The following is a 20,731-nucleotide window of genomic DNA, read 5'->3' as shown; positions in this document are numbered from 1 at the left end:
TACAGCCTGTTGCAAAATGTTGTTGACTAGTTTGAGCAGTGGAATGGTTTCAGACAGTTCCATAGTGGATGTCCCTATTAAGTCATAGTTCTGAGGGTCATGGGTTCTGCTGCTTCGGTATGCTCAAACGTGGCATTAATGATACTACAGGAGTGTGAATGCAATAGTGTTCTAAGTCTGACCCCGAGAAATGGAGAATTATTGCTAGAATCAGTGTTTCGGTATCCAGTTCCCCAATTCTCAAGGTCAGACTGTATTTCACGTTTTGGGCTATTTCCCCGCTCACATAAATCCTTGTTTGTTTTCTGGTGAACTGTCTGGGAAAGGGACAGGAGTAACTTTGGGAATCACTTTTTTTCTACTTTAATTGTTACCCTAGCCTCTGCAGCATTTGGCAAAGTTTGCACTTTTTAAGTACCACACACATAATTACATACATAGATATTGCACAAATCAGCTGTTACAAAAGCACGGTTTGCTAGAAAATGCTCAGTATTCACTAAAAGAAAGGCACAGTCTAGGACAGATGCCACAATGTTTATAATCCTTCCATCTTGTGCTGGATGCAAAATGGTTGGTGAGCCTGTGACTAGCTGTGATAAAGTGTCCGTATTGGAGCGGTAGAGGTGATGCAGGTCTGTGACCCCAGCTCCAGCAACTGATGGTGAAATCACTCTTCAATGTTTGTATTGATGCAGGAGAAGAAATGACCACAGGAATAATCTCAGAAAGCATCAAAGAAGAGGGCGAGGTCTATCCTTTGGTGCATCAGAACCATGAAGTGGTTGAAAACGTCTTCTGGCCCGCTGGTAAGACATTCTTTGCCACTGAACATAGGAATATCACATGAATGAATGAATGAATTAATTGACTTTTGTATAGCGCATGGCTACCCGGGAGCCTCCCAGCGCTGGAAGCACGTAACCAAAGGACAGACATCCTAGGGAAAGAGCCAGGTCTTTAGCTGCTTCCGGAAAGTCAGGTGGTAGGGTTCCCTACGGAGATGAAACGGAAGGGCATTCCAGAGTCTGGAGGAGCAATATGAGAAAAGCCGATCGCCACTTCTGGCCTTGTTGATCCTAGGGACCACTGCTAGCTGAAGCTCATCTGAGTGGAGTTTTCTATTAGCCCTTGTTGGACTTGGCCCTTCTGGCAGGTTCACCCCTGAACTTTTTGCCTTAAGCTCTGACATATTGGTAGTGATTTTTGGCCTCTGCGCACTGTGGCCCAGTGTAAAGTGCGTGCACTCTCTGAGTGCGTGTGATGAGATTGGCCTGCCCTCCCATAGGAATGCATGGGGGATATGTGTGCATGGTAATTCCTGGTATGAGAGGAGTGCAGGGTGGAGATTAGTATGTGCGGACTCGTGAGAATAAATGCTGCGCAATGGTGTGCACAGATTTATGGTGACTAGTGTAGAAGTGCCACTTCTAGAAGTTGGCCTTTCTGTGTACTGTGTGTCTGCCTGCCTGATGTGGAGTGCATGTCTGGCTTGTGATTGACAGGAGCTGAGAGGGCTGGGGAATTCCAGGAGCCAGGGTGAGTCTGCCCGGTGGTGAATGGAGAGATCTGCATGTAGATGGGAGGGAGTTGCACCTGGGACCTGAATAGGACTGTGCCTTCCCTCCACAATGCTGGCTCCGCCCCCTGTAGTGCGTCCGAGCACCTAGCCCCCACCTGACAACGGAGAGAGGAGCTGAGCACATCAAAGTGCTCCAAAGCTCCCCCAAACCAGTTGCATCTGGTTTTTCCCCCAGCCCTGTGCTGTGTCACAAAGGTAAAATGTAAAATAAGTATAGGGGCTGTGTCCCCCTGAAATGGTTCACTGTTCCTGATCCTGACTGGAGATGGGGGGCTTGCTGCTGCTAGGGCCCAGGAGGGACCACCATTGGGGCTGCCTCCCTGCTGGAGGGCCCTGTGTGCTGGCCCCTGGGCCCCGCTTTGCCCCTTGATGCCAGGACCTTAAAGGGACTTATGCTGCATCTAGCGCCTGGGAGCGCTTTGTCTTAATTTGCCCCTTTATTTTTAGGAAGAGCACTGAGGCTTTGCTGCGCCGCGCTGCTTCCAAGGAAAGAGAGGGAATCCCCAGCTGAGGGATTCCCCCGTAATGCCGGCCTTGTGGGTGCCCATCCCGCTTATTTTTATTTAATTGCGGGGGCCCACCCCGCTTTGTGCTAGTAATTAAGCGGGTGCCCACCCCGCTGTATATTTTTAATTACAAGGGAGCCTACCCATCTTACTGCCGGAGTAAAGAAATCACCGCTGCGGCCCACAGGAAGTCAGGCATCCTTGCCCGGGACATGGGCAGAGCCGACGGTGCAGCAGGAAGTTATCCCCCGAGCGAGGCTCCCGTGAGCTGTTGGGAGCCCCGGTGCATGTTGAGGAAAATCCAGGCGGGAGTCCACCCCGTACTGGACGGCGCCGGAAGAGAAGGAGGCAGCCTGGGGCCTCGCTGGCCCCATCCTAAAGTCCCGGTCCCGAGACGGGGGACCGGGTGAAGCTAGTGCGGCAGCAGGATTCCCTTGGAGGGGCCGCGAGGCACATTGCCGGTGCCTGCCCCCGCCGCATCCAAGTGAGGAGCCTTCCCCCGCCAAAAGAGCCGGTGAGTGAGTGAGGGCTGGGCGGGGGACAGGGCCGCATCATGGGGTCCGAAGTGCTTGAAAGGTCCTGTATGGGTGCCGAGTGAGGCACGGAGCCAGTCTGAGCGGCCCCGCCAGGAGAGCGGGCCGCTCCAACATGGGCGTGCTTATTTTCCAAGCCTAGGTGGCTCCAACGCTATGGGGGCATTAATTATCTACAGAGCCCCGTGGGGCTCCAACGTTTGGGGGCATGTTTATTTCTAGAGCCTGTGCGTGGCACCATCTATGGCCATAATTGTCTTACGCCGGCCCAGAGGGGCCCATGCTTTTCTTGTGTGGGCGCATTTATCTTCAAGGCACCGTGGTGCCAGGGCCCGTTTCCTGATCAACAGCTGTGCCGCACCAGCGCGGGCAGCTGCAGCATGTTTCCCAGTTATTGAGAGAGTCCCTGAGAGGGACAGAAGTGGCACAGAGGTGCCAGGCCTTCCCCATTATTTACAGCTGCGCAGCAATTAGTGCCAGCTGCACCGTTTAGGCACTCATTTAATATTCCCAGCTGCCCAGCAAGTAGTGGGCAGCTGCAACGTTTAGGTCTGCGCTAAAGTGCGCACCCTTGACTTTCGCTGCTCTGGCAGCGTTCCCTGACTCTTGGGACATAGGGCTTTTTGAGCCCCCTTTTTACGATGGCCAGTTGGCCAGGGGGACTGTTAGGATTATAGGGCGCCAGACCCTAATGTGATGTGGTGCTAGGAAATGTAATGTATGTAGTATGATTACGCACCCTGTTTTATACCGCTAACTGTGGTTTATGATTATGAGGTTGTTTTACATATGCTGGTCAGGTTGGCGCAGAATGTAATTTGCGCCTGATGTGATGCTGTGCATAATGTAGTTTATGTTACAGGCCGATGCTAAGTACAGTGATTACCAGTAGTTACTGGTTGTGTTCTATGTTTATGATAAGTTCTACATTTACTTTGTGATGTTACTGACAGTGGTCCAGTTGGCCCTGTCAGGTGTAAATACTCCCTTGTAAATATGATCTAGTGCCAGGTGGCACCATGTATATTATGTGTTTACTATTCTAATGTGCTATGAGAATACAAAGGCTATTTTTGATATAACCTTGTGTGGAGTTCCTTTTGTAGTGTGCCTGGGATGTTGTTGCTGTGTGCGTGCGCAAATGCTTTACACATGACACGGGATAAGCCTGACTGCTCATGCCAAGCTACCAAGGAGGTGAGCAGGGGTTATCTTTGGCGTGTAACTCCCTCACCCTGACTAGAGTGGTGGTCTCTGCCTGGCTTTGGCGCAAGCCTTAGCCAACCAGAGATCCCATTTCTAACAGCACTGTAAGGGCAAATGATGGCTTTGTTGCTAGGAGGACCACTCCCATCCAGGGACTTATGGGCAATGCAAAGGGCCTTGAAGTTGGTTCTCTCTTGCACCGGAAGCCAGTGAAGGGAGTGTAACGCATGCCTTGCTGAACAACGGTTAGGGGTCCCCATAAGAAGTCTCACTGTACAGTTTTGTACGACCTGCAGTTTCGAGACCACTGGATTCGGAGCCCCTAGGTAAAGAGCATTGCCGTAATCTATCCTTGATAGAATTAGTGCTTGAATCAGTAGTTTTCTTGCTTGGAAAGGTAGGAGAGGAAGAATTTTACGGGTCATTCTAAGCAGGCCATTACATGAGGCAGTGATCTTCCTGGCTTGTGCTTTAAAAGTGAGATCTTGGTCTAGCCAAATTCCAAGACTTTTAATCTCTGTTTTTGGGCCAGCATCGGGCCCATGATAGTTGGCCACATAATGCTTGCTTTAAAGCTTAGCGAGTAGCCAAGGATCATAAGCTCAGTTTTTTCGCCATTAAGTTTTAGGTGAGAAAGACTCATCCACTTGGTGACTTCCTCAAGACAGGAACTGAGATCATTAGCCTGCTGGTTGGGGTGGTTCAGTGCTACGACCAACTGAGTGTCATCGGCGTATGTTACTACATGGATCCCGAAGGGGGATACGGTGTCCGCCAGCGGTGCCATATAGACATTAAAAAGAGTGGGACTCAGGGATGAGCCCTGAGGAACTCCACACTGAAGGGGGATGGCATTTGATGGCATTTGATGTATTATCGCCTTCAAAAACCTGGAATCATCTTTCTTCTAGGAAGGATTGGAGCCATAGTAGGGCTGTTCACTGTCACTCCTGCACTCCTGAGACGGTGGACCAAGATTCGGTGGTTCACCGTGTCAAAGGCCGCACTTAAGTCCAGGAGGATTATGGCTGATGACCCTCCTGAATCAAGAATCTTTCTAGATTCTTCCACGGCTGATAGTAAGGCTGTTTCAGTGCCTTGGCGGGGGTGAACGCCTGTTTGGAAGGGATGGAGCAGGCCATTGGATTCAAGAAACGCGGAGAGCATGTGATTAACATATTTTTCTGCTATCTTGCTGATTCCAGGAAGGAGCGAGATTGGGCGATAGTTGCCCAAGTCGGCTGGATCCAAGTTGTTTTTTTTTTTTACAATTGCCCTTTTCCACTCAAGGGGAACCGAGCCCGATAATAAAGAAGTATTAACCAGGCGTGTAGCAGTGGGGTCAATTATTGGTCCGACCAGTTTCAAGATGTTAGGACCCGATTTATGAGGACATCTTCAGGCCCTTCATTATAGTCAGAAAGGATCATTAAACAATTCATGAGAGGTCTATTCCGTACCTTTCTACCTGTCAAGCCTCCGTTACCTCTCTGGCATCTTTACATAGCATTGTCACAGCTCATAAAACATCCTTTTGAACCTATACATAAAGCGAACTTTAAATTCCTGTCATGGAAGGTTGCCCTTCTTCTGGCGTTGATATCTGCCAGGAGAGTTGGGGAGATTCAGGCTCTGACAATACAGCAACCGTTTCTACAGTTTGGGGATGACCGAGTAGTCCTTCCTACTAATCCCAGGTTCATCCTTAAAGTTCAGTCGGACTTTCATCTGAACGAGCCTCTCATCCTTAAACCTTCTTTCCTCGACCGTCAATTGCTGTGGAAAGAGCTCTTAATTTGCTAAATATTCAGCGTTGTTTGAAATTTTATCTACAAAGACCCAAGTCATTTCGCAAATCAACCCAGCTTTTTCTATCCTTCAGAGGCTACCATCTCTCAAAAAGGGGGATTGCTCGTTGGATCTCGGGTGCAATTCAGTATTGCCAACAAGCAGCAGGAAAACCTCTGCGGGCACAAGTGCGTGCTCACTCTACACGAGCGATCTCTACATCTACTGCTCTTTTTGCCAGAGTACCTATCCAGGACATCTGCAGAGCTTCAACCTGGAAGAGTACCCACACCTTCAGCAGACATTACTGCTTGGATGCTATAGCTCACAGTGATATATATATGTATATGCACTGAAAAAACCACAGGTTTCACGGACGTTATTAGCATTAAAAAAACCTTAGAAATTCACTGAAAAATCCAGAGGCTTCCGATGGATACATCTGCCTGTGGATTCCTCACCTTATGAATATCCCCTGCGCCAGCATTCCGCGAACTTTTTTCCTAGCTCTCCACGCCGACGAGCTCCGCATGACGTCACTGGAGCCATAAGAGGGCCACGTCGGCGTGATGACGTCAGTTCCCTTTTTTCCGCGTTTCGACGTTAATGGTTTTTCTGGGGCTCTCCATACTTTCTGCTAGGAACTTTGTATTTTGGCTTATTTCCTTCTGTGGTTGCTCCAAGGAAGTCTGGTTTCAAGCCCTGTAAATAGTGCGGGGGTCATTGACCCCCATGAGGACTGTCTGTGGTGCCTATCATCAGATCATGATGTCAAGGGTTGTTCTTGCTGTAGAAAGATGAACCCGAAGGCCTTGAAGGAACGGGAAGCCAAACTGTACATGGCTAAAGTGAGAAAAGAAAAAAAGGGTCAAAAATGTTCAAAGTCGAGGTCGTCGACTTCACATGACTCGCAGAGGAAGCACAAGAAGAAGAGGCATGGATCTCGGCGCCGTTCGTCGAAGCCTGTGGTTTTGAGGTCGCCTTCTCCGGCTCCTCGACGTCATGTTAAGGACTTGGTCTCTCTTTCACCTTCAGTGTCACCTCAAGTGACTCCGACCCATTCTCCTTCGTACAAGGGGACTCTGGCGCAGTCACCGATGCCGAGATTTTCTCCGACTCCGGAAGGTTTGTCGGATCCGGCTGATGCTAAGGCTCCTTCAGCTCCTGCGGCTATGCCTGTGGCCCCGGCGGTTCTGACTCCGGAGGTGCCTCGATTGGATCTTGAACCCGCTCAGTATCCTCAATTTCCAGCGCCAGGTTCGGATCCCTCGCATTTTTTAAATGCGATGTATGGTGTGTTTACCAAGGCCTCATACCCTTCTGGTGCACCTTCGGGTCGTGTGGGTCTGCTGGCATTTAATTTGGGTGTGCCTCACCCTTATCCTCAGCCCCCTTCGTGCCATTCATGCCAACAATGCCGTCCTGGCATTTTCCAGCTCTGAGGATGTCGACGCCGTATGTGCAGTCCCCGCCTCCATCCGGCGAACCTTCTTCTCGGATTCGTTCGTCACCGGTTGCTGCTGCGGATCCTCCTTCGTCGCCACTCCCGGAGCCATCATCGCCGCGTGTGGCACCACCAATGTCGCACCCGAAGATGCGCTCAAGGAGAGAAGCACAGAGGTTGTTAGAGGAGAAAAGTACCAGGCTGAAGAAATGGAGGAAGGTGAAATTTTTGAGTCTGAGGATATTTTCGATGGTCTGTGTGAGGCAAGTGGACTTGATATCTCTCCGAAGTGGGACTTTGCTTCTCAGAAATCTTCCCCCTCGAAGGAAGTTGCACCTTACCATACTGTGATAAGGAAGGCTGTGGAGCTCTTGGATCTGCAGCTCCCTATGGCTGAGTATAAGCCTAATCTGCTCACAGAGGTGCTTCATTCTCCGTCCTCTGTGGTTGAGCCACTTTTGCCATTCAATGATGCCTTGACGGAGCCAATCCTTGAGGTGTGGCGCAATCCTCTTTCTGCTCCTACAGTTTCAAGGTCGGTGTCCAGAAGGTACAGGCCTGCTCCAGGGGATCCTGTGTTCCTTTCGTCTCATCCTTCGCCTGAGAGTTTGGTGGTGCAGGCTTCATGTTCAAAGCAGTCCACGGGCACCTTTCCGCAAGCTCCTGCTGACAGGGATTCCAAGAAACTTGAACAATCTGCAAAGGAGGTCTTCTCTTCAGCGAGTATGGCTTTGAAGTCCACCAGCGATACCTGTTTGTTGGGTAGATACATTCATGCCCTTATGGACTCTGCCAAACAGCTTCTTCCAAAATTATCTGAGGAAGATCGGGGAAATTTCAGTGAGGTACTGGCAAACTCACAGGCTGCGGCTCGCCAAGTCATCCAGTCCTGCCTGGACACAGCAGATTCCGTTGCCAGGGTGATGGGCTCATCCATTGCTATGAGAAGGCATGCATGGCTAAGGTCTCCTGTGTTCTCTCCTGATGTACAAGCTGCCCTTCTCGATCTTCCTTTTGACAGATCTAGGCTTTTTGGAGAAAAAGCTGACTCTGCTTTGCAAAGGTTCAAAGACAGTAAGGCCACAGCGAAATCCTTGGGTTTACAGTCTCAGGCAAGTCTTCATGCATGGTCCTGTGGAGGGCCGGCTTACCCATTTTCTACAGGATTGGAAATTGGACACTTCGGACCTTTTGGGTTTTAGATCTGGTAGAAAATGGGTACGCCCTTCCCTTCAGGGAATTTCCTCCTCCTTACCCTCCTTGCCAAGGATTTTGCACGGAGGATCATTTATTTCTTCTTCAGAAGGAGGTGCTTGTCCTGTTACAAAAAGGTGCGATAGAGGTGGTTCCGGAGCAGGAAAGGGGTCAGGGATGCTACTCCTGGTATTTCCTGATTCCCAAGAAGGATGGCAGGTTACGACCCAACCTGGATCTCAGAATCATGAATCTGTTTCTCAAACAGGAGAGGTTCAAGATGCTCACCCTAGCGCAGGTTCTTCAGGCGCTGCAACAAGAGGACTGGATGGTGTCCATAGACTTGAAGGATGCGTATTTTCACATCCCAATCCTGAAGTCGCACAGGAAGTATCTCCGGTTCTGATGGATACATCTGCCAGTGGATTCCTCATCTTGTGAATATCCCCTGCGCCAGCAACATTCGGAAACTTTTGTAGCACTCCACGCTGATGAGGACGACGTCACAGAGGCACGGCCCTGCTTGCGGCTCCGCTGACGTCACTGGATCCATAAGAGGACCTCGTCGGTGTGATAACGTAAGTTCCCCTTTTTTCCGCGCCGTCAACGCTAACGGTTTTCTGGGACTCTCCGTAGCTTTGGCTAGTTACTTTGTGTTTCTGCTGGTGTTTCTCTTTCTTCTTGCTTCTTGTTTAAAGATGTTGACGAAGAAGTCTGGATTCAAACCGTGCAGAGAGTGCGGTAAGCACATGTCCATCACGGATCCGCACGAGGACTGTGTCTGGTGCCTGTCATCGGATCACGACGCCGAGGGATGCTCTTGCTGGCGCAAAATGAATCCTAAGGCCCTGAAAGAAAGAGAAGCTAAGTTGTTCATAGCAAGGATGAAAAAAGAGGAGAGAGGTCGAAGACGCTCCAGATCGAGGTCGGGGTCGAAGTCGACATCTGGACATGCTTCGAAGTCCAAGAAGCATAAGAAGAAGAAGAGGCATGGCTCTCGATGCTGTTCGGATAAAGAGGGGGCTCCGAGATCGACTTTGCCTACTTGACATCGTAGGGACTATGTTTCTCCCTCTCCTGTCTCTAATCCTGCTTCTCCTGTTTGCCTGACCTCTCCTGCGGCTTCACCGTAACACTCTCTGGCTCCGGCTCCGACTCTATCACCGACGCCGATGCATTCTCCAGCTCCGGTTGAAGAAGCTCCGGCTCCTGATGAGTCTTCGACTCCGCTGGTTCCGCCATCGGCGCCGATTGGCCCGAGTCCGGTCATGCCTCAGACGGAGCCTTACCCCCCCCCTTTCCAGGCCCAGGACAAGACCCATCGCATTATCTAAATGCAATGTATGGTGTCTTCACAAGAGCGATGTACCCCTCTGGAGCACCTTCGGGTCCCATGGGTCCAGTGGCTTTTAATCTGGGGGTTCCTCAAGCCTACGCTCAGGCTCCATTTATGCCTTTTTTCCCAGCGACGCCGTCTTGGCATTTCCCGGCGCCGAGGACATCGACGCCGCTTCCATCTTCTCCGGCTCCAGCTCGGCCTCGTTCTACTCTGGCTGCTCCTCCGGATCCGTGTTCGCCGCCGGCTCCGTCGGAGTCGGTTCCGGCGCCGCCGACGCCGGTCCTGAGGATTAGGTCCAGGCGAAAAGCTCAAAGGGTCTTGGGGGAACAAAGGTACCAGGTTGAAGAGATGGAAGAAGGTGAGCTCATGGAGTCTGATGACTTATTTGAGGATTTGAAGGAGGCTAGTGGACTAGATTTGTCACCTGAATGGGAGATTACTCCTCCAGCTGATACTCCCTCAAAGGATGTGGCTCCTTACCACACTGTTATTAGAAAAGCAGCAGAGCTTTTTGATTTACAGCTGCCAACTGCTGAGTTCAAACCTAACATCTTCACTGAGGTTTTGCATTCTCCCTCCACCGTGACAGAGCCTTTACTTCCATTTAATGAGGCAATCACTGAACCAGTCATGGAGGTATGGCGAAAGCACTTTTCAGTTCCTGCGGTTTCTAAAACCATAGCTAGAAGGTACAGAGCTGCTCCAGGTGATCCAGACTTTCTTACCTCCCATCCTTCTCCGGAAAGTCTGGTGGTTCAGGCGGCCTGATCAAAGAGATCTTCCGGGGCCTTTCCACAGGTTCCTAGTGACAGGGACGCTAAAAAGCTTGACCAGTCGGCCAAGCAAATTTTCTCCTCGGCGAGTATGGCCTTAAAGTCAACAAATGCCACCTGTCTCTTGGGCTGTTATATCCATGCCCTCATGGATTCCGCTAAACAGCTGGCTCCTAAGTTATCTGAGGAGGACAGGCAAAACTTTAATGAAGTGCTGTCAGACACTCAGGTGGCTGCACGTCAGGTTATCCAGAGTGGCCTGGACACTGCGGACTCTGTCGCCAGAATTATGGGCTCCTCAGTCGCCACAAGGAGGAGTGCATGGCTGAAATCATCTGAGTTCTCCCCCGATGTGCAGGCAAAGCTTCTGGACCTGCCTTTTGACGGTTCTGGGCTGTTTGGTAAAAAGGCTGATGCGGCATTGGGATTTAAGGAAAGCAAAGCCACGGCCAAATCCCTGGGTCTGCAGACTCAGCCTAGGGGTTATAGAAGATACAGAGGCTTTGGAAGGTCATCCTTTCAGACCTATTGTATCGACTAAGATCAATCTTCGCGAATCGAGTCCCTGGTATGACGGGGCCTTACGCGCCTTGAAGGGAGCCAGTAGACGGGCGGAGAGGGCCTGGCGGAAGACATATGGGGCTGATTTAAAAGCCGCATATGCCGCGTCAGTTAAGCTCTATCATCGGGCCATATGTCGTGCTCGTGCGGCCTTCTATGCTGAAGAATTCCGGAACAGCACCAACCCGTCGAAGGCCATCTTCAATGCGGTTAAAGATCTTATGGCCAAACGGACTGTCTCTTTAGCCGAGAGCTCTGTTGCCCACTGTGAATCCCTGGCTTCCTATTTTTTGGGAAAGGTCCAAGCCATTTATCGGACTTTCCCTAGCATTGGGGTTCCGCTGGGAAGTTCCAATGAGACACCACGTCGGATCACCCTGCCTTCATTTCCCCCTCTCACCCTGGACGGGTTTGACAAACTTGCTTTGCAAGTTAAATCTGGATCTCCATCTGATCCAGTAAGGCCTGCTCTCTTTCGAGACCAGACCTTTTTGGGGCGCCCTGTTGTGCGTTCCCTTGTCAACCTCTCCCTGGAGTCGGGGGTAGTTCCAACTAAATGGAAGCAGGCGGTAGTGTCTCCGATCATCAAAAAACCCTCCTTAGACCCGTCTAAGCCTGAAAATTTTCGCCCCATCTCGCTGCTACCTTGGCCGGCAAAGTTGACAGAGGCCCATGTCAATCTGGCCCTGTCAGAACATCTAGCCCGGACCAACGCCCTTGATCCCACACAGAACGGTTTCCGTGCTGGTCACAGCACGGAGACCGCCCTCCTCGCAATGGTGGAATATCTGCGTGCAAGGTTGGATGCGGGCCAGACGGCGGCGCTGATATTGTTAGATCTCAGCGCCGCCTTCGACACTGTATCTCACGGCATCCTCCTGCATCGGCTTGAGGAGATCGGTGTCAGTGGTCTGGCGCTGCAGTGGTTCCGCTCCTTCCTGGACAACCGTTCCTTCTGTGTGGCCATTCCTCCCTTTTCGTCCAGTTCCCAGCCTCTGGCCATGGGGGTTCCGCAAGGGTCCTCGCTAAGTCCCACGTTGTTCAATCTTTACGTGAGACCGCTGGCTGATGTCGCGAGGCAGTGGGGCCTCACTTTGGTCTCATATGCCGATGACACTCAGCTGGCGGTTACCCTTAGCGGAGATGTTCAACAAGATGCCCCCAGGTTTCAGTCTGGACTGAAGGCGGTGGCATGCTGGCTGACAGAAAACTGTCTCCAGCTCAATGCCACAAAAACAGAGGTGATGGTTGTTGGGAAGGGAGTGGAGCTTTGGGGCGATCAGTGGTGGCCTTCTGAGCTGGGTCCCACTCCGACCCCAGTGTCGGAGGCGAAAAATCTTGGGGTCTGGTTGGACGCTGGCCTTACCTTTATAGGACACACCAAAAAAACGGCAGCCTGTTGTTTTGGTCTGTTAAGAGGACTTAGACCAGTTCTCAAATACTTCGATGCCCCAACCAGACAGCTTGTAGTCCAGGCTACTATCATCTCTCGCCTGGACTACGCTAGCTCTCTCCTGGCTGGGGCTAATCAGGCTGAGTTAACCCGCCTACAGCGGGTTCAAAATGCTGCGGCCAGAGCCATTGTTGGCCTACCCAGATTTTGCCCGGTGGCGAATGTCCTCCGCTCCTTGCATTGGCTCCCTGTAAGGAAGCGTATTGTTTTCAAGGTCCTTTGCTTGGCTTTTAAAATATTAAGAGGTATAGGCCCTGAAATCCTGTCCAAGTCTATTTCTTTCTATGTCCCCACCCGTAGCCTCCGATCTCAGGGCCAGGCCCTTGCTGTGGTCCCTAGATTTAGACTCAGTCGGATGGGGGGTCGTTCCTTCAGCGTGAAAGCTGCACTAATTTGGAACACCCTCCCAGTTGAAATCCGTCAGTTAGACGATCTGCTTTCTTTCCGGAGAGCCATTAAGACTTTTTGGTTTTAGTTGTTCACTTTAGGTTTTCCCGTTTCTGTTGTGTTGTGTTTCTCCTTGTCTTTGCGCCGGGACGCTCCTTGGCTGGAGTAGCTGTGCGCATAATAAATCAATATAACATAACATAACATAACATAACATAACATAACATAACATAACCTACAGGCAGCACCAGCAGCAGCAGCAGCAACAGAATACTCTGTATAAGAGCTACCGGGGCAGAATCAGAGGTCGTGCTCGAGGCCGGCAGCTCTCCTCCTCCTCTTCCTCCCTCCCCTCCACCAATGCAAAGCAGCCCTAGATCCACCATTCTGGATCATGTTGGCCCTTTGGGGGCCAGCTTACTCGTTTTCTGCAAGATTAGGAATCGGTCACTACAGACCTTTGGGTTCTAGATCTTGTAGAAAATGGGTACGCCCTTCCCTTTCAGGAATTCCCTCAAAATTACCCTCCTTGCCAAGGTGCTTGCTCGGAGGACCACCTTCTTCTCTTGCAAGAGGAAGTCCTTACGTTACTAAAAAAAGGTGCGATAGAGGTGGTTCCAGAGCAGGAGAGGTGTCAGGGATGCTACTCCCGGTAATTCCTGATTCCGAAAAAGGATGGCAGGCTACGTCCAATTCTGGACCTCAGGATCTTGAACCTTTTTCTGAAGCAAGAGAAGTTCAAGATGCTCACCCTTGCGCAGGTTCTTCAAGCGCTGGAAAAGGAAGACTGGATGGTGTTGATCCACTTGCAGGATGCTTATTTCCACATCCCCATTCTGAAGTCGCACAGGAAGTATCTCCGTTTTACGGTAGGGTCGCAACATTATCAGTTTGCGGTCGGCCCGTTTGGTCTTTCTACTGCACCTCGAGTCTTCACCAAGGTGATGGCAGTGGTGGCAGCCCATCTCAGAAGGTCTGGGAATCCAGTTTTCCCCTATCTGGACGACTGGCTGATCAAAGCGCCAGAGAAGGTGCTTCATCATCTGCAGGATACAACTCAACTGTTGTACAAATTGGGTTTCTCGATAAACGTGCCCAAATCTCACCTGGTGCCCTCTCAGCGCAACCTGTTCATAGGGGCGGTACTGGACACTACTGTGTGTCGAGCATTCCCACCTCCTCAAAGGATTCTCGACATACATGAAATTATTCCTTTGTTTTACAATAGAGCGGTCGTTCCAGTCATGAAGGTCCTTCGTCTGCTCGGTCTGTTTGCTTCCTGCATTCTGTTGGTCAACCATGCTCGCTGGCACATGAGTGCGCTCCAGTGGTGCCTCCGCAGGCAGTGGTATCAGTACAATGGAGATCTCAGGGAGTCTGTGAGGATCTCTAGAGAAGCTGCAGCGGATCTGTCTTGGTGGAGCGTGGAGGGCAATCTGTCTCAAGGAAAGCCCTTTCATCTACCTCCATCGGTGGCCACAGTGATAACGGATGCATCCACTTTAGGGTGGGGTGCTCACCTGGGGGATTTGGAGATCAAAGGTCTTTGGTCTCCAGAGGAAAGGTTGCTTCACATCAACCTTTTGGAATTGCGGGCGATTCGTTTGGCACTCAAGGCCTTCCTCCCTTCCCTTTGCGGTCAGTCAGTTCAGGTCCTGATGGACAACACTACTGCGATGTGGTATGTCAACAAGCAGGGAGGAGTGGGATCGCATTGTCTCTGCAGAGAGGCTCTGAGTCTCTGGTCCTGGGTTCAGGATCATCAGATTTGTCTGATGGCAAATCATGTAGCCGGAGTTCTGAACGTGCGTGCAGACAGTCTCAGTCGATAATTCTCTGCCGACCACGAGTGGAGGCTCCATCCAGAGGTCATTCGTCACGTCTTTCGGACGTGGGGAACTCCTCGGGTGGATCTGTTTGCCACTCACAAGAACGCTCACTGCCTGTCATTCTGCAGTCTCCAGTTTCCGATGCAGGGGGCATTGGGGGACGCGTTTCAGTTGAGTTGGAGCTCACAACTCCTTTATGCGTTTCCTCCCATACCCTTGATTCCTCGGGTTCTGAGGAGGATTCGCCCAGACCCGGCCCAAGTTATTTTCATCGCCCCGGATTGGCCAAGAAGGGTGTGGTACACGGACCTTCTTCACCTCTTGTTGCGCCCTCCGCTCAGTCTCCCTCTCATGGTAGACCTCCTCTCGCAGTCGGAGGGGCAGGTTCTACACCCCCACCTCCAGAGCCTGCACCTCAAGATTTGTTAAATGGTGTGGAGAGAGGTCTATTGATCCCTTAAAAGCCCATCTTTCTGATGTTCTTTGTTTTTCGCTGCATTTGCCCCAGCAGGTTTGTGCTGTGGCTACTGTTAATGGTTATTTGTCGGCTTTATCGGCATTTCTTTGTTTGCCTGATCAGCCGTCTCTTTTTAAATCTCCGATTGTTTTAAGGTTTATTAAGGGCCTTACTAATAAGTTTCCGCCTACTCCCTTCATTATGCCCCAGTGGGATTTAAATCTAGTTTTAACTTTCTTAATGGGTTCCCCATTTGAACCTATGCATAGTTGTCCTTTAAGACTGCTGTCATTCAAAATGGTCTTCCTTGTGGCTATTACCTCAGCAAGGAGGGTGAGTGAGCTTCAGGCTTTGAGTTCTAAGCCTCCGTTTCTGACTATTCATGCTGAAAGTATGGTTCTCAGGACCAGGGCTGCTTTTCTGCCTAAGGTGGTAACTCCTATCCTCCTAGGGCAGTCCATTACCCTCCCTACTTTCTATCCCCCCCTCACCCTTCCAAGGAGGAAGAGAGGCTTCACCGCTTGGATCCTAAGAGGGCGGTTAGTTTCTATCTGGATAGATTGAAGGACCTGCGATTGGACGATCAGCTCTTTGTGGGCTAAGTTGGACGCATGAAGGGCGTGGCGGTGCACAAGCACACTCTATCCAAGTGGATCATCTTGTGCATCATGATCTGCTAGGCTCTGGCTGGTAAGGAGCCTCCTGAAGGCATTAGAGCTCATTCCACCAGGGCTAAATCATCTTCTTCTGCCTTGTCCAGAGGTGTCCCTGTGTTGGACATCATATTTGGAAGACAAATTTCAGCACTTAATCATACAATATTTAGCTGGTTTAGTACCTATAGTAAGACATATAATTTTTATATTATCATGAGAAAAAGTAATTTATCCTGAAAGGGGGGGGGGGGGGAGCGTGTGAGAGTGGTCAAGTGCCATAAGTATAAAAAAAGTTAGAACCATGTGCTTCCATTGCATACAGTTGATCAAATCGTAAAGTTTTAAAAAATATATATATATGCAAGAAAAGTGCAAGTGCAGTTATGAACGGAGGAGACAGAATAACTCGGGATGGTAAAGTACCTCAAGTAGTTCACAAAGTGTGCAAAAGAGCAAGTTCAAGTATATGAAAGAAGTAAATATATGATTTAAAGTGCAGTTTTCAGAATTCATTTTTTTTGGGGGTAAAGTACCAAATTCACGTATATGGACGAGGTAAGTGTAAAATTTAAGGTACCAATTTCAAAAAGTTTGTAAAATACCAGTGTTATATTCAACTTCTAAAAATGTTATACTCTTCACAGTTGCCCGATCAGACATGTCCTAATTGTCTCATAATACCAAATTTAAAGACATACACTATCTGCAAGTTTTTCTTGATTGAACAAGTTATGAAGCAGTTACGTATCCCACCTTATTCTTTTACCAATTCTCATTGCAGTTAGAGTGATAATCTCATGTTATACCTTTTACTTCATGTAGAACAAAGTTGTCTTCCCAATGTGCAGGCCCTGGCTAAGAAACAAATAAAGTATGATACAAACCAAATTAGAAAAAATCTAATTCCTAATATTTACAAGGTTTGTTAGAGAGAGACAGGGGTTAATTCTGAGAGTATTGATTTACAGAAAATTGTGCAATTCTGCATCCACATTAAGTCCCGATGGTATTTCTGTTCCTTTCATGACAATCCATTTGTACCCGGCGGAACTTTCTAACTACCGCCCCATATCGCTCTTACCCTATCTCTCCAAGCTTATGGAGGCCCACGTCACTCGATGTCTCTCTAACTTCATCGAGACCTCCCGCCACCTGGAGCCCAATCAAGCCAGTTTTAGGCCAGCCCACTGCACCGAGGCTGTTATCCTGGCAGTATTGGACACATTGAGGAGGAACGCTGATACAGGGATCCCCCAGGCTCTCGTACTCCTGGATTTGTCCGCCGCGTTCGACACGGTTGATCATAACATCCTTCTTCACCGCGTCGAGCAGGCGGGCATCCAGGGCCCTGCCCTCAAATGGACTCAGTCCTTCTTGACTGGCAGAACACAAGCCGTCCGCTTGGGCCCCTACACAGCGCTCAAAACCCCTACAACTTGTGGAGTCCCTCAGGGCTCTGCCCTATCACCCCTACTATTCAATCTTTATCTCCGCCCCCTGATCCACTCGCTTCATAGCTGGGACATCACAGTGTACATCTACGCTGATGACCTGCAGATCATTTTCCCACTCAACACCCTAGATGCAGTGAACAACTTCCAATCTGCCATGATACACATCCAGGAGTGGATGGACTACAATCAGTTAAAATTAAATCCCGGCAAAACAGAGCTTCTTCTTCCCGGGGTTAGTCCCTTTCATTGGGGCCCGCAGTTCTGGCCCAATAACTTGGGTTCCCCCCCGGTCCCGGTGAAATCAGTAAAAAGTCTTGGTGTGACCATCGATACCGAACTTTCCCTCAGACCACATGTGGGTGCTGTGATCTCCTCATGCATGTTCCAACTCCGCAAAATCAGCAAAGTCAGTCACTTACTACCCCAAGCTGCTTTGGTCCAGGTAGTCCTCTCCCTGGTACTATCCCGCCTGGACTTCTCCAACTCCTTGTATCATGGTCTCCCGAAATCTTTGCTGCATCGCCTCCAGGTCGTACAGAACCAAGCAGCCTGTCTCATCTACTACACCCCCAAATGGCAGTCAGCCAAACCTCTGCTACACAAACTGCACTGGCTACCTATAGAACAAAGGGCGTCCTTCAAGCTGGGCTGCCTCACGTTCAAATCCCTCCACTGCCCCAGCCCTGCCTTTCTGACAACCCTTATCAATCCACACCGTCCAACGCGTAATCTGCGCTCAGCCCTCCTCAACCTGCTCGCTGTCCCCAAAACAAAAACTAACAAATTCGGCGGCCGTCGGTTCGCCTACCTTGCCCCTAAATTTTGGAATCCTCTTCCCCTATCCATTAAATCCAGTAGCTCTCTCCTTCTTTTCAGAAAACTGCTCAAAACCTTCCTCTTCCCCTTGCCCGGCTAACTCCCATCCCCTCTGACCTCCAGATTCGCCTCTGTCTTTCAGCGCCAGGAAACCCTTGGTGTCAGTGCGCTTTACAAATCCCACTTAACATAACATAACATTCTGTTCTTCTTAACAGCATTTCCTGATCTCCACCTCTGATGTTGAGGGGGATGTGTTCCACTCCATAAAATCTGAGGTTGTCACAGTTTCCTTCGTGTTCTTTCCAAACATGTTTGGCAATTGCATATGCAAAGTCTTTGTTCTTAATTGCCCTCAGGTGTTGAAGTATGCGTAACTTTAGTTTGTTCACAGTGCTTCCTATGTATTCTTTTCCGCATTCACATTTTAGGGCATAGACCACATGTGTCGTTTCGCAAGTGATCCTCTCTCTGATGGTAATATTTTTCCGCAACATGGTGTTTGTTTTCTGTTGGTTTAGGCCGTATTTGCATGCTTTGCATTTTGGACATTTAAAAAATCCTCTTGCTCTTAGCCATTGTGTTTTGCTGCTGCCTTGATCTGTTCTTTGATAGTGGCTATGTGTCAGGATGTCTCCCAAAGAGGGCACTTTCTTATAAGTCATGTTAAGATGATCAGATGTAAATTCCTTTAAGTCATCGTCCCTTCTCAAGATCTTCCAATGATCTTGGAGTACATCCCTTATTGCATTACTCGAGGAATTAAACTGAGTTATGTATCTTATTTTGTTGGCCTCAGTATTGTCATTCTGTCCAATGTCTGTGCTCTTGGGTTGTAGTAAGGTTTCTCTTTTCCTTTTCATTGTCCTTTGTTTGGCATTTTCCAATACTGTAGGAGGGTATCCTCTGATCAAGAAACGGTTATACATTTGAACCAATTGTGAGAGGAATTCTGATTCTTCCGAGCAGTTCCTTCGTGCTCGTAAAAATTCCCCCCATGGAACACTGGGGTGAGCACTATTCGCTGAAAGGATGCTGTTACACGCAGTCGGCTTTCGATAGAATGTCGTACACATTTTCTGATCTTTTATGTAGATGTGTATGTCCAAGTAGTCAATCTCTGTCTTGCTGATGTTATAGGTAAATTGAAGTTGAAAAACATTGTTGTTGAGATTCTTTAGGAAGGTATTAAGGTCTCCTATGTCTCCCTCCCAAATTAAAAACAGGTCGTCTATATAACGTACCCAGAGTACAATATTCTCCATCATCTGTTTGTTTTTGTCTGACCAAATTTGTTCCACCTCCCACATGCCCATTGTGAGATTAGCGTATGTGGGCGCAAAGGAAGTCCCCATTGCAGCACCTTTGCTCTACTTGTAAAATAAAGCTGTTGTTGGTGAGGCAGAAGTGCAACATTTCCAGAATCATGTTGGTCTGTTGGAGAACATTTAGAGATCTTGATCGAAGATAGGATTCACAGGCTTTGATCCCGTCTTCATGCTTGATAGAAGTATATAATGATACCACATCAATGGTTATCATTGTATATTCATCTTTCCAGGGTATGTTGGCGACTCTGTTTTAAAAATCCATTGATTCCCAGATGTAAGATGGTAAGTCTTGTACATACGGGAATAAAAAGATATCCAAGAATTTCGAAGTATTTTCTAGTAATGAGCCGCAGGAACTGACGATCGGGCGCCCCGTGGATTATCTAGATTCTTATGTACTTTTGGTAGTACATAGATCGTTGGTGTGATAGGTTGTTTATCAGAAGATAGTCCAATTCGTTTTCATCCAGGAGCCCATCTTGATGCCAATCTTGAAGCATCTTGTGGAACTTATCCATAATCTTGGGTGTTTGATCTTCTTTTAGTCTCTCATAGTTTGATAAATCATTGAGTTGTCTCTTGACTTCCATGTAATACTTCTGAGTGTCCATAACAACAACATTTCCCCCTTTGTCAGAACGCTTTATGACAATCTTGTCATCTGTTCTCAGGTCGTTTAGGGCCCATCTGTCATCATTAGTCATATTTCCAAATCTATGACGGTTCTTTTTCTTATCTTTAATGTAGATGCTGCGTAGTTCCTCTGTCATGAGTTCCTGGAAAATGTCAACTCTATTCCCAGCCGGTAATTGTGGGCAGAACCTAGATCAGGTTTTGCAGTGACTGCTGATAGACATGTTAGTGGTAATAGCCATCTCTTCACAGATTTTTGTGTTTGTCCTAGTCTCAATCAATATCTATATATATCTATAGATATATATACACACTCAAATGCTAATAGAGATGACATCTATCTGTCTTAAAAATAACTATTTCCTTTTCAATGACGAGTTATATCACCAAATATGCGGTACGGCCATGGGCACCTGCTTCGCCCCCAGCTTTGCTAATTTGCATATGGGCTGGTGGGAGGAGCAGGTGATCCAAAGAATGTATCCAGAAGAATGGCAGAACAATGTTATGCATTGGAGTCGATTCATAGACGACTTGTTTGTCATTTGGAAAGGCAGTGAAGAATCACTGGTGACATTTATTGAAAGAATACAAAACAATGATTTAAACCTTAAATTCACCAGTACCATCAGTAAAACCAATGTGAACTTTCTAGATCTGTCTATCTACATCAAAAACGATAAACTCGAAACTGCCCTATACCGGAAGCCCACGGCTGGCAATACTTTGCTACACGCTAAAAGCTTCCATCCTCAAAATTTGATTAAGAGCATCCCTTACGGAGAAGCC

The 20,731-nt window shown here is 48.9% G+C and overlaps 1 protein-coding gene across 5 annotated transcripts in view; it reads left to right on the top strand.

The window, feature by feature from the left end:
* The window catches only part of LOC146799886 (uncharacterized), a 461,224-nt gene that overhangs the window by 100,728 nt on the left and 339,765 nt on the right, over window positions 1-20,731 (top strand). For 4 of the 5 annotated variants that reach the window (XM_085620817.1, XM_085620818.1, XM_085620821.1 and 1 more), the window contains one exon: window positions 699-809. The exons of the other annotated variant lie outside the window; for it this stretch is intronic. In XM_085620817.1, coding sequence (XP_085476943.1) covers window positions 699-809 — 111 coding nt within the window. The remainder of the gene's footprint in view (window positions 1-698; window positions 810-20,731) is intronic. 5 annotated transcript variants of the gene reach the window in all.

Source organism: Triturus cristatus, chromosome 8 (assembly GCF_964204655.1).
Source record: "Triturus cristatus chromosome 8, aTriCri1.1, whole genome shotgun sequence".
In the NCBI taxonomy this organism is placed as follows: domain Eukaryota; kingdom Metazoa; phylum Chordata; class Amphibia; order Caudata; family Salamandridae; genus Triturus; species Triturus cristatus.
This window is presented reverse-complemented; position numbering and strand designations above follow the sequence as displayed.